The 14,058-nt window shown below is 39.2% G+C and overlaps 1 protein-coding gene across 1 annotated transcript in view; it reads right to left on the reverse strand.

Moving 5' to 3' along the window:
- ltk (leukocyte receptor tyrosine kinase) overlaps window positions 1-14,058 on the reverse strand; it is a 92,600-nt gene that overhangs the window by 50,829 nt on the left and 27,713 nt on the right. The window contains 1 exon segment of the mRNA XM_018683957.2: window positions 5,166-5,679. Coding sequence (XP_018539473.1) covers window positions 5,166-5,217 — 52 coding nt within the window. The 5' untranslated portion in view covers window positions 5,218-5,679.

The following is a 14,058-nucleotide window of genomic DNA, read 5'->3' on the forward strand; positions in this document are numbered from 1 at the left end:
ATCCATTATTCCTTTTCTGTTCCTTACTGACTTGACTTTTTCTTCAGTTTTGCTTCTGGAAAAATACATAATGCATCTTTAACATTTGCCAAGTCTAGCATGTCATTCTTGTTTTGAGATTCTTGCCAGCGGTCAGCTTGATGTCATGTTTTATCTTCAATGTTGCCTCCAAACCGAGTCTGTCTCGCCTATTTTTGATGACAAAACTAAAAAAAAAAACAAAAAAAAAAAAAAAAACCTTTAACAACATCTGACTGGTTTTGCCTCGACCCATGGTCGCCCTTGAACACAGCTGGCTGCTCATCTGTCTGTTATCCAGCCAGCAGAGTGACGCCCCTGAGGCACAGCTTTGATCTGCCGTCTCTCTCTCTCTCCCACTCTTTTACCCGGCTGTGGATACATCATTTCACTCTAACTACACCTGAGTAACAGACATTAGAATCTCATCCAGCAACTTCACTACAAGGACACAGGAGGAAACACTCTCTCTTGTCTCTTTGTGTTACAGACTGTTGCTGGTTCAGGAGGTGGAAAGCAATAAACTCAAAGAGAGACGAGGTCCCAAAACATAATCCAAGCAGCCTGTCTTTAAAACCTGCCAGAGAAACTCTGGAAGGAGGCAGACAAAGGAAATGAGACATTTTGCAGGGAAAAGTAAAGAAAATATACAGTTACAAAAGTGATGGAAGTTTGCACCTCTGAAGAAAGGCTGAACTGAGTTATCACAACCCACCAGCAAGACATCTGACTCCTGAGAAATTCAAGTGAAATCGCACTTAATTCCCAACCATGTTTGAAACTCGGACTAATCAATTTACACCTTAACCCAGCTCCTCTCAGGTCAAGACAGGGTCAACCTTTAACATTTGTTTGATCTTCAAAAAAAAAAAATCTAATTACCATTTATGTCACTTAATCTCAGGGTAAATTTCATACCTAAATTCAACCAACAGGATTCATCTGATGTAAATAACATTAAACACAACGTAAACGCTGGAGATGAGTTTGTGTTTGTCTAGAAATATATCAAAGCACAAACTCTAAAAGATCCACACTGACTTAAATTGAATCATTTGAAGGATGAGCTGACTTAGTGTGTGTGTGTGTGTGTGTGTGTGTGTGTGTGTGTGATCTATAGTGTGTGCTGGCTCCAGTAATGAGATTCAGACTCTGCTGATTAAGTGCAGATCAGATCCGTCTTTCTTTTTTTAACATTCATAGAAACACATGGGGACTGAGAGGTGCAAAATAAACACAGATGATTACTTTGAGAGGCATCATTAAAGCTGTACACACACACATACACAGCTTGAGAGTCGCCGCTGTTCAATCAACAATCAAAACAACATCAGACTCATCGGTTATGACCTGAACCAGTGTGATATTTACTCCTGAGGTGCATGTATTCATCACAGTCATACCTCCACATTCAGTCAGTAGAAAAGTGAACATCAAATCAAAACTGGGGTCTGAACTGAAATATAAGGATGTAATTCATCTGGTTTTTGAGGCTGGAAACAGGGCAGCAAACTGAAAAGGTAAAGGATTACAGCAGGGAGGGAGTGCATGTTTTCAATTCTTTCAAGATAACATAAGCGATCTCTTCAACGCTCAATGTGGGGTGGGGTGGGGGGTGGTGGGTGTATTTAGCAGAAGCATCCTAGTAACTGAGATGATGGTATGAGTCAGTGTGAAAAGAAGCACTCTCTCCTAAAGACTAATGGCAAAGTTCTTGGCTGCGGTCCTCTACCATTTTAGAAGATGCAACTTGGCATTTGGCAGAGCTATTAGAGGAGGGGAGAAGGGAACAGTTAAGTGTCTGAAATAGTGATGTTAATCCCCCTGGTGTTTCTACTGCACAACATCCAGCTGCACAAGGTGTATAATGGGCCAGAAATACAGCTGGCTTCTTAAACTGCATTCATGAATGCATTCATCTTTATAATATGCAAAGAGTGCGAGCAAAAAAACAAGCACTGACTACTAGGAAACCAGAACAAGTCAAAATGTCTTCCGCATTTGTGTTTATAATCTAAGAGGTGGAAATGAACCACAGAAGGAGCATGTTATATATTTTCATAGACAAACATGCAGCAAAGACAAACATGTCACTGGTGTTGAATAATGGAGTAAATGAAAGACATGCTTCATTTGAAAATACTACTTTCAGAGCACACATTTAAATGCTGCATTCAAAACATGTTTCTTGAGGAATGCAACAGCTTTTGTAAAGCACTCTCCCTTTACACCTTCCAGGTCCTCTGTTATTGTGTTCAGTGCCTCAGGTTGAAGATGGATTATTGATTTTATTACTCTACATTGCCATTTTGGTCAGGTCTCACTTGTAAAAGGAGAAGGTAGGTAGCCTGCAATTTACAGTGTAAATTCACTGTGTGAATCAGGTCATATGGTGTCCACCCCTCTTCTTCTAATAGCTTAAGGCTGATGTGTTTGTTGACTTTGCTAAAAGATGGACACAACATGAGGAGTTACACAACATGTTATGATTAGCAACATGTTTGTACAAAATTATTTACTTTGTTTGTATTACAGCCCATGATTTACAGTGATAGAATACTGGTTTAAAATACTGGTTCCTACTTATAAATGTGGAGACAGTTCAAGAAAACAAGAAGAGAACAAGGCCATTTCACAGGACAGAAATAAAGAAATAAATTATACTTTAAGTATATTAGTAAATACTGGGTGCCTGCGGGGTGCAGTGCTGGGAAACAAAACTTTAGTTTGGGAAAAAACTGTGTAAACACTGATATTCTGTGGAAACCTGTGAAGTAATCACGGGATTACTAGATACAGATACGTTACCAAACCTGCAGAGGTACAATCAGATAACAAAAGAAGCTTTGAGCAAATCTCTCAAAACTTAGAAGAAGGGCTTATTGAAGAACATATGGGCAACACTCCCAAAATGATGACAGCTGTACTCAACAATGAAATGCTGGGGGAGCTTCTTCTCCAAACATATTCCCTTAAGGTTCAAGAAAAAGTAGGTGGATTCCACCCTCTGATCACAAATGTATCCAAACATACCCTATCACTGACCCTCATAGTTTCAGCCCTCACTGGCATCCAGCCCAATGCTCATGAGGGGCTACATCAAAAATGGGCTCCATCTCCTACAGCTCCCCAACCTTCATGTCTCCCAGAAATTATGTTTATACTAATTTGATTTGTCGAATATGTGTTGCAGGAATTGTAACTGCTGTATTGATTGTGTTTATTACATAACAATAACATATATTTTTATTATATATATTCAATTCAATTTCAATTCAATTTTATTTATATAGCGCCACAACAAAAGTCATCTCAAGGCACAGGAAGGAAGGAAGTGCTATGTTCGTGTCAGTCGGAGGGAGGCAGTCGGCCGGCGTGCCAAGTTCAGGTTTAGGCATCAAAGGCACTTTGATTAAGGTTAGGGAAAAGATTGTAGGTTTAGACAGATGTTGCTAAAACAAACATGTCAAGTCTCAACTTTTTCACTATATACCGCTTTTTTATATCTTGTTAACCTTAACCAACTGCTTTGAGTACCTAAACATACCCATTAGAAAGTTTAATTTAGGTGCTACACCAGCTAAATGGCTGTTTTGTTGACTGTCACATTTGTTGTTTCAGTGTGAGCATTTTGTCACTTTGCAGATAAGTTAAAAATTTTCCTCACACTGTTGATAAAAAAAAATGGAATTTGATCACTCAGTAAAACATTTATTGTTGCAAATTAGCAGTTGCTATGGGAGAACTGCATCTCACTTCTTGATGAAAACTGCTGCCTGCTGGATATGACTCAGGGACTAAGAGGGAGGGGGTGGGTCTGTCATAATACTGTGACTTCTGGCAAAGCTCACCCTGGGTTTCTCCTGTCACAGGGGCTGACTGCAGTAAGAGCCACTTGCGCTGCTCCAGCCTGTGTCTACAAAAGCCAAAGAGGGGACGGCCCAGGAGACTCACTCCTCCTGTGTCAGATTTTTGCAGAGCGAGCTACCCACTGCCTCCTTATCAGCTCATCACGACTGGCTCAACACGTACAGTACACGCAATATCCAGCGGATTTAAAGACTGTGGATGCAAAGCAAGTGGGACTACATTACAGGAGAGAGAAACCTGTGTGAAACAGCACAAACTACGCCAGAAACAATCTCTAGAAAACCAAGCAAAAGCATGGAAACTTGGTTGGCGATCAGTGAGAGCAGGTGATCCGAATCTGGCCTTAACATGTAAAAGGTGAACTAATGTGCTCCATGGGAACATTTAAGGGCACATGGAGTCACAGTGATGCTTATAAGCCAGCTCTAGTGGATCCAAGACAGCTCATCATTATATCGATGCCCACATGACATGCCTCTGCTGGTCCTAAACACTCACTCCAGTCACATGACGTTTAGCCTGATTGGATCTGGTAGGCAAAGAGTACAAATAAACATCATATTCTTCTGGTCAACAATGGAAACCATAACCCAACCTTCTTTATGTGTTGATAATGGTCTTCACAATTGTATTTACCCCTTTCAGTCAGAAGTTAACAAAATGACATCTGGATTACGTTGATTCACTGATTTTTGAAAAGAAATGTCAGAATTTCCTCTATGATTTGCTTCAGGTAGGCACTGTAACTAACAGCATATACTATTCTGTAACCGCAAACCCTCTTAGTGTTATGAGACCAGTTGCAGAGCCCATTCCTTGCCAAGTCTTGTTGTCGTGCTGCAGTGTAAATGAATGTAAATCAAATTCTCTCAAGTGTGCCTCAAGAGAATATGACACCTCGACTGACGCCGTTTTTCAAAGTGGATGTGAAAACACCTTTGGACGTGTTCGTGGCAGTGAAAAAAAAAAAAAGAGAGAGAGAGTGTGAGTTACAGCACAGGCTCTCAAAGGGGTAAAATGCTGCACGGGCTCTGTCTAAATACTGGACCTAAATACTCGACCTGTGATCCCTGTGGGTGAGAGTTACGGTTAAAATAAAGGAGCAGCGGGCGTGAGCAGCAGCAGCTTATTAATCTCACACATTGTTGGCAAATTGGTTCATTCAACCATTTAAAGATGATATAAAGTAATATAAGCACGAGGAGGGAGAAGTTAAAGTGTGGCTAAACGGTTCGTCTTGCTTAAAATTGCGAGTAAAAGTGAATTGATCTACTTACTTAGCAAAATGACGATGGACAGATAAGTCTGTTGGTTTCTTATATAATCCATGGCTCCCTTTATTTCGGCAGCTCCACAGAGAGTCCGTGCATGTGGTGTTTGACACCTTTTAGATCCTCATGGATACGTTGAAGAGACCGTCACAAACACAGCTCGTGAGGAGAAGAGTTTTAACGGACATACACTCACACTCATACACACACACACACATACGCGCGCGCTCCTCCGGACAGTGTAGTTGTTTCTCCCAAGTTGCGCCGCACCGTTACTCATTCCGGTGATGCTGATGCTGCTGCAGCTCCCAGTGACGACAGCAACCCCCCACCCCAACACACACACACACACACACACACACACACCACCCTCCACCTCTCTACTCTCTCCCTCTGTGTTAGTCACCAGTCGTAAGGGCTCTTGGTCCTAGAGATATTCATTTTTTCAGGTTTCACCCAGGCTGCTGTCAGGATGAGTTTTATCTCTGTGCTCTGGCTGCAGCTGGTGACTCCATTTTATCTACAAAAAAAAAAGTTCAGAGAATTATTGTATTGTATGTATTTTACTCACGTAAAAGCAGAGGTAGAAAGTATAACAAAGTACATTTACAGAGTACAAATGCTGTACTTAAGTATAATTTTGTTCCTTGAGTGTTTCTACTCTATGCTACTACTATACTTCCACTACGCTACATTTACTTGACAGCTTTAGTTACTAGTTGATTTTAAGATTAAGATTTTACACAATGGATAATATAGCAAGCTTATCAAATACAACACGCTGTAAAAGATTACACCAGTGGTTTCCAATATATTTGGATTCTGGCGTCTTTTAAAAAGCAGTATGTGGCCAGGGTCACATTTCAGATGTCTGAGAGTTGTTAACGGCTCCACCAAATAAAGACCCCCCCCCACCCCCCAGCTTCTCACATGGTTTCATTTCAATAGATGTTCAAATGATTCAGTATCTCACCACAAATCAAAGATTAGAGAAAAAGTCCAAAAACTGAAAACAGATTTGGGAATCAAAACTTTTTTCCCTGTCCCTTTAATCATCTCATGATACCTCAGATTTATCTGGCATCCCTGTATAAATTACAACTGTACATAAAGTAGATCAAACTAGCTCCAACTCCAACGGTTAACATGCACTTCAGTACCATCTAATATCATATATATATATATATATATATATATACATATATGTGTTTGTGTGTGTGTGTGTGTCAAGTGTTTTCTTGGCGCCTTCTTAAGATGTGAACAGAGACAACAGATGCAAATTAGTGTTTGATGAAGGAGTATCATCCCTGTCAAAAAAAAAAAAAAACGTAAGTAAATACAGCAGTGTAAACATTTACACTTATGAGTAAAAGTCCTTAACTTAAGTAAAATTACATGTCTTTACAGAAAAGTATCAAAAGTTGTTTTTTTTTATCCTTATTTTACCACTATACCACATCATCTTAATTATTTTTAACCATTTAATAATAATTTTGTGAAGTCTAAACATACTGCAGTGTTTGTATGACGTAAATGCATGAATCTACATCAAGCAGAATTTCAAATGCTGCCGGTGCCTTTTTTATTTTGCTTCTACTAAAGGTGGAATGACGAAAGGTTCACAAAGACCATATTCTAAGATCTGCTGTTGTGTTTCCTTTTCCTTTATTCCATAAGGAACAAAGCCACAACAAGTGGACAAGTTTGCACAAGTCAAATGATAACCTTTTTATAAGATTACATTTGAATACACGCTCTTTCTTTCTTCATTACAATTATCTTTCTCAAGTGTTTGTTGAGCATTCTTCTCTCAAGAAAGGGACTACTTCAGATGGATGTACATTTGTGTTCTTCAATCATACAAAGCCGCTTTATCTGTGAACCCGCCAATCAATGGCAGTTTAAAGAAAATGTTTTTCACTCTTCAGAGCACTTCACACCGCAGATTTACAGCAAAAGTGAGGGAGGCTGTGGAGTGGGAAGAAAATAGCTTCAGGACAGAGGAACACAAAGAGATCGGAGGAAAATAATAACTTCTTCTTTCAAGGGTAAAAAACGTCATTGTTGTCAACGCAGCTATAAAAGCACTTACTTTTGATTTTACAGGGTCATCCTCTCAAAGACCTCAAGAGACAATCTGAGATAGGATGGCAACAGAGATCTGATATTTCTTGAGCAATGTTTGATACTGATAGCTCATTCACATCACTGCTTTTATCACCTTCTACACGTGTTGCTGAATTACTAACAAGAATTTCTCACAGATGCAGCATCCAAGTGGAACAATAAGCGCAGGAAATACACAGAAGATAGCAAACCCATATTGACGCTATGTGTTCTGCCCATTAAAGGGCTTTCAAAGACATTTTATTTAAAGGTAAAATAGACCACCTGAACTCAGATGACTTCCTAGTGACTAATGCTTACCAGGAATTACAAACATCCAAACTGGCAGATCTTTGTTGTTTGTTTTTTTTACTCCTGCATTGCCTGTGTTTCTTCTTTGTAAGCTGTCCAATGCTGCAAGAAATGACTGAAACAATCTCTTAATAATTCAGTATTTTCCTCAGAATCAGGGGAACACAGTAGATGAGGATTGCAACAGCATCCACAGATGTTTCTTCTCATCAGCCTTTGAAAAGAGAAAAGTCAGCCACTTCTGGCTGGTCTGGGGTGTTGACCCTTCGAGGCATCCTTCAGCTATGTTCACATCTGTGTCACTGACTTGTGAATTTGTGAATGTTTGAATGTGAGCACATTTTAACCTTTGGTCTCCTAATCTTAGAGTAGCATACACCTTATCACATGTCAGCCATGAGATTATTTTGATACACCTTCCTATTACATTCACAAGAATTCAACTAATTAATAATTTACAGCAAAATGATTATAAAGTGATAGATTTGGTGGAAAAGGCTCAGGTCTTTAATGGAGCTCACAAACAATCCAATTAGCAGTGACATTTATGTTGGGAGGACTACTAAATACATACATAAACCAGTCACCGTGTTGTATAACTGCATGCCTATGATTGAACATTATCAGCTGATAACCAACAGCTGGTGAATGAGACAGTGATTGTGAAGCATAGACGAAACCACTGGTGTCAAGCATGATTTAAGTGTTCGGACAGAAGTAACCACTGCAATTAATTATCACTGTCAACAAGGATACGTTTTCACCCTTGTCTGTTTTTTGCTTTGTTTGTTTGTTAGCAGGATTACACAGAACTTACTGAACCGATTTGCACCAAATTTGGTGGAGGAATGGCAGCTGCAAAACAGAACTGAGAAGAAACACTTTCTGACTCAGCGACAAGTCCCCCAAATTAAACAACAACAAATACTGCTGGTACGTGCCTGTAAACATGTAAGCCTTTTCTCATCTAACTCCATTTTCAACAGAAGGATATCATTTAAAAAAACTGATCTGACAGCACTTTGGTTAGACTCATATTCGGAGTTAAAATGATTACTTCATTAAAGTTACAGGACTTTTGTTGTCATGGCTACAATAGTAATCTCTTGGTTAAGGTTAGGGAGTGAGCGTGGTCAAATACAAAATATCCAATATCCAAAAAATAAAAACTTAATTTCATCATGAATAAAACATAAAAGACAACACACCAGAAAGAGCCCAAGTTGCAAAGTGAGGAAAAAACTGCTTAACACCATCATCTGTGCAAATTCAGCCAACTAATTGCAGTGCAAATAAAGTTTTAGACCTATTAGTTGGAATTCTATATTTTCTACCTGAAGGTAGAATCTTAAACTCCATCTGCAGGGGATGGTCAGTACAGTCCAATATGGCATAGGTTCTAAATACGTTTAAATACTTATTTTAACCTAATCCATGATCTTTCCATAAATGTAACCAAACCTTAGCTATGGTTTTATCACACCATGAAACAGATTTATTCTTAAACGATGATTTGTAAAAGTGTTGAAGGGCAGAGACAAATGATGCGGTCCTGCTGACAGAGGCATCAGTTCAGAAAACGCTTCCATGTGTCGAAAATCGACACTATCTAATGTCAATACATCTAGTTCAGCCAAAGAGTGCATGAGGGGAAACTGCTGCAGCTCCAGCAAACAAACCACATGTTTGGCTGTGATGGATGACTTAGAAGTCAGTCCAGTCAGTCAGACCACCATGGCTTCTGCCAAAGTTTCCCTCTTCACATCCCGTTGCCACTCAGCAGTCTGCCAAACACGAGAACGTAACAAGTGGAAAGCTTCTTTCCCATCACCGGCCATGTTGTCACCACATCTGTGATCTCTGTGGATAACATACTGTAAGGTTTGTGGTCAATGTCAAGGGTTGCATGGTGGTAGAAAGTCTGCCAAGACAATTCAGGACGTGTTTGCAGGCACTCAGCTCAACTTCTGGACATCCTCCTTGTTAAAATTTAGCAAAATTGCCCCATTTACTCTGTGGGATCTGTTGCAGAAATTGAATGAATATCAACCATAATAAACACACAAAAGACTGTGGTGGAAGAGTATAAAGATATATACTGTACAATATAGTGACATGTTCACCCAAACAAGCAGAGTGTCAGTGGAGATTCCCCCCAAACAACAGTGAAACTCCCCTTTTTAAGCCTATACCATTCAAGAGAATCAAGAAACACTGCTCTACTGTTTAGCTGTCCGATCGGTTTAGCTGATGTGACAGATTTATCGCGAATATCTGGAAGCACTCAGCCTCACATTTATCAGACGTATATGGAAATACCCCAATGCTGGAAAGAACACATACCACAAAATAATATGGAGTTCAAGTTGCTTCCGTCTGGCCACAACCTGCCAACAGGCAGGGCAGACTTTAGATCTCATTTGTCCTGGTTGCTGTTGAAATTTTATATAACTTTTTATATAATATATATATATATATTTATGTTGTATTTGTTGTCCATTGTTACTGTTTGATGCTTGTGTGGTTACTGCTGACTGTACAACAATGCTTCTTGGAGATATTTAAACAATCTTTGATCCTGATAAATAAATGACTCATAATACCATACCATAAACTCATAATTATACAATGTTACATCATGCTCATACAGCACACCTATATCATACTGCTATATCATTTATCATAAGTAAAAAACAATTATGTAAAGATATTATATAAGAATGTTATGTAAGGATGGTTTCAAAGTCTTATGCAAAGATCCCTCTGCCATCATTACTTTTGTCAAAAAAAGGCAGAAAATAAAAATCAACATTACAGGGTGGCTTGACCTCAGAGGTTCCTACAGAGCTCACTCAGCACAAACCACTGGTTATGATTGATTCCTATTCTCCAGAGAGGTTTCTACTAAGCTGAACGTCAAAGCTTCAGCCAAACCTCACTTAAGAATCACTTCAAATGGGTCTTCTCAAACATCTGCTGTTGTAAAAGAGAATTCCTTGTGTTTGAATCATAAGACGGCGGTGGTTCCCTCTCAGCACCCATTCTTTTATCCTTAACTCTACATCCAACATCAACACCACTGGACACATTCTCATACTCCTACAGCTACACGGTATGATTTTCCTACATGAGTGCATTCTGTCAAGGCTGTGGAAGTTGTCCAAAGCTAATACACAAGCTCCCACCTCTGCTCATCAGTGTGCTAATGTCATCACATTTGCAGAGTCACACATGCAGGACAGACTTAAGAACTCACAAAGTTAAATCCAAGAGACAGACTTCAGATATTGACCATAAGTCGATTTCAACTGCAGTCCAGGAAGACATAACAAAAGTCAGCAACATCTGAAAAAAGACACTAGAGACTGAACATATTCGGCAAATCAGGTGAAATCAAAGTGATGTTTGAACCTGTGCATTTCTTTTCTCTACTTGTGCCAAAACATGATAATGTCACAGCTATTTTTGGTGAGGAGAAAAACATACTGCTCTCAGTGAAGCTGTAACCCTGCTGCGTGAAACGTGTGCAAGTTACAATTACACAAAAACACCGGCAACATTTTCTGGCAGAGAAAAAGAAAAGCAAGAATAGATTTAAGATGTTATCCTGTCTTTTTCTTTTTTTAGTTTGATGGAACTGATACAGAACTAACTGTTTTAGAACAGGGTAATACAGCAGCAGCTTCCTTTACAATAGAGAGAGATTTTTGATGTATTTCCAGCAGAATACTGAAGCAGGACATGACTCAAAAATGTAAAGGAATAATCATAAGATGAAGCAAATTAGACACCATGGAAGACATGAGTTGCAGGGTCACTACATTCTTTGTGTATGCACAGTATTTAAAATTTTGTTTGTATCACAATATCACAATATTAAATGGCTTTATCAATCAAATACCAGGCAATTGCACCAGGTTACATAATTTCTATGTGTTTTAATGCAAGTAAGATTGTTTAGTAGATGTTCATGTGTGGAAAGAGAAACTACAAATGAAAACTTTCATCATCTACAGAGAAGATGTGGAGTTCATTAGCTTCCACAAGTCAAGTGGCTGAACTCAGAGAGCAGATTTTCAGATGTCTCAGAAGAGCAGTCAGTCAGGGAAAAAAAGAGATTCATTACTGTAGGGCTGTAGCTAAATATGATTTTCATTATCTATTCATCTGCAAGTTATTTTCTCAATTAACTGGTTAATCTGGTCTTTAATATGTCAACAAATACTGAAAAATGACCATCAAACATTCCTTGACCCAAAAGAGATATTTTCTAAATGCCTGTTTTTGACAGACCAACCCATATAGTGTGTAGATAATCCAACATTTGATGCAAAACATGCAAGCAAACAAAATTCAATTCAATTTTATTTATAACAAAAGTCATCTCAATGAGCACAGGCCCAGCGGAAGGCAAAACCACAGAGCAAATAATAATAGAGATAGAGATAATTAAGTCAGGTGACATATTACGTCAGCTCTAAAGAAGGCTCAGCTGTAAGTGTCTCTATATACTGGCCTACGTCAATAACGCCTTTTAGCACTACAGAGTCATGATACTATACTTTGACACTGTTGAAAAACCGTCCTGTTATTGGGATTTATGCTGGTATCTTATTTCTGTGGTAACCTGGGAAACAGAGAAAACAGATCACAGTACTTCCATCACAGCTTCAGTGACATATGATGGCAGAATTAGAAGCCTGAATCTGAGAAAGAGCAGAGAGCGTCTTTCCAAAGTCACAATTCAACATTTTACTCCAAGCCCAGTACAACAGAGTGTAATGCAGCTACAATGCAACTGTCTACTAATACACACACATGTAATTTGGACATTTGAATGCAAGTAACTTGCTCTCTCTTCACTCTGCCTTACCTCCATGGTATGAAAAAGCAGCAAACTGTATCAAGTGATGCGGTATCATGAAAACCAAATGACCTCCAGTGAAAAGCCATGCGTGAGAAGCCTCTATTCATCTGAGTTACTCAAAAGCCAAGTGTCAGACAGTTTCTGAATCTGTCTCTGTGTCATGTGGTAGCTGTTTCTTGTTTTGACAAATCCAGAAAATTATCACCCACTCTTCAGTTCCTCTCACTCTATGAGGTTTGTTCAGTATCTTTCAGCTCATTGTTTTGGTTTTCTGACATACAACTTAACTGTTGGCTCACTCTCATCTCATCTCATCATCAACACACTGTATAGTACCTGTCCAGCACCAAATGTTGGCAGCTAGCTGGTGAGCGAAGTGGGGCATTTAACAGCTAAACAGCCAAATATTTCCCTCAGGGGTTGGTGGAGACCAAAAACAGAGTTAAAAGATGGTTAATATTGGACTTTATTAGTCATGTGGACAGAAACATGACTGCAAATGAATGATAACGTCGCTCCGTAACCGCAAGCAGCTAATTGCTAATAAATTTGCCAGTGTCAGTCAAGACAGGATAAAATCATTACAGAAGGAATTCCTGAGTGACCAGGTGAGAGTTAGGAAGACTCCATGGACAAGGTCTGAGAGATGCTAGTTGAAAAGTTACATATGGATGAAAAAAAGGATTGAGGTGGAACACATGATGGAAACTAACTGAGCTGACAGACCCAGGTTGATAGACATGAAATTTTTACAGCTCAAGAGATGCAAGATGGCTGTTCTGGGAAGAGGCAGTTGCTGAAGGGAACTAAGATCTTATTCAACAAGGACTATACCAAGACAAAGAGAAAACAAATCATCCCAGCCATGTAAGGTTAAAGACATAAAGGGAACATTGTGTACATCCATCTACGACAGACTCATTGTCCACCTCTCTGAGAGAGTGGAAAGAGCCACTTGGCACGCACGCACACACACACACACACACAGAGACACACACACACACACACACACACACACACACACACACACACACACACAGAAACCTGACTAAATGTTGAATACTGTTGCTTTTTGCTTTGGTCTTTTCTACATCATGTCTCTATCTGATAAATTGGCTAACATCAACATATTCAAGCCATCTCTGGGACCCACTTAGACAACTCATTTGATGATGCTACAGTGGCAGTATAGGGATATAACATCTACTTATGGGGAAGGAGTTGCAATATACATTCAGAGCCAGATTCCTGTCAAACTCAGAGAGGACTTGATGTCAAGTGCTGAAATATTGTGGGTGCAGTTTCATCTGTGTCATTTAAAGCCTTTGCTGTCGGGATGCTGCTATAGGCCACCAAGTTTTAACAGTATCTAGATCATTTCTGTGAAATGCTTGATATATATGAAGTGTGTAATGTGAATTGTGAGACTTATTTCCTAGACTGATTCAGGTCACTAACAAACCTATGAACAAGCCTGTGTGTCCTTGTAAGCAGATGATACAACAATATACATGTATGCATCTACAGTTAATGAAATCACTGCAACCCTCAACAAAGAGCTGCAAACAGTTCTAGAATAAACTAGTCTTAAACACATCAAAGAATAACAGCATT

The sequence above is a fragment of the Lates calcarifer genome, linkage group LG19 (assembly GCF_001640805.2).
Source record: "Lates calcarifer isolate ASB-BC8 linkage group LG19, TLL_Latcal_v3, whole genome shotgun sequence".
In the NCBI taxonomy this organism is placed as follows: domain Eukaryota; kingdom Metazoa; phylum Chordata; class Actinopteri; family Centropomidae; genus Lates; species Lates calcarifer.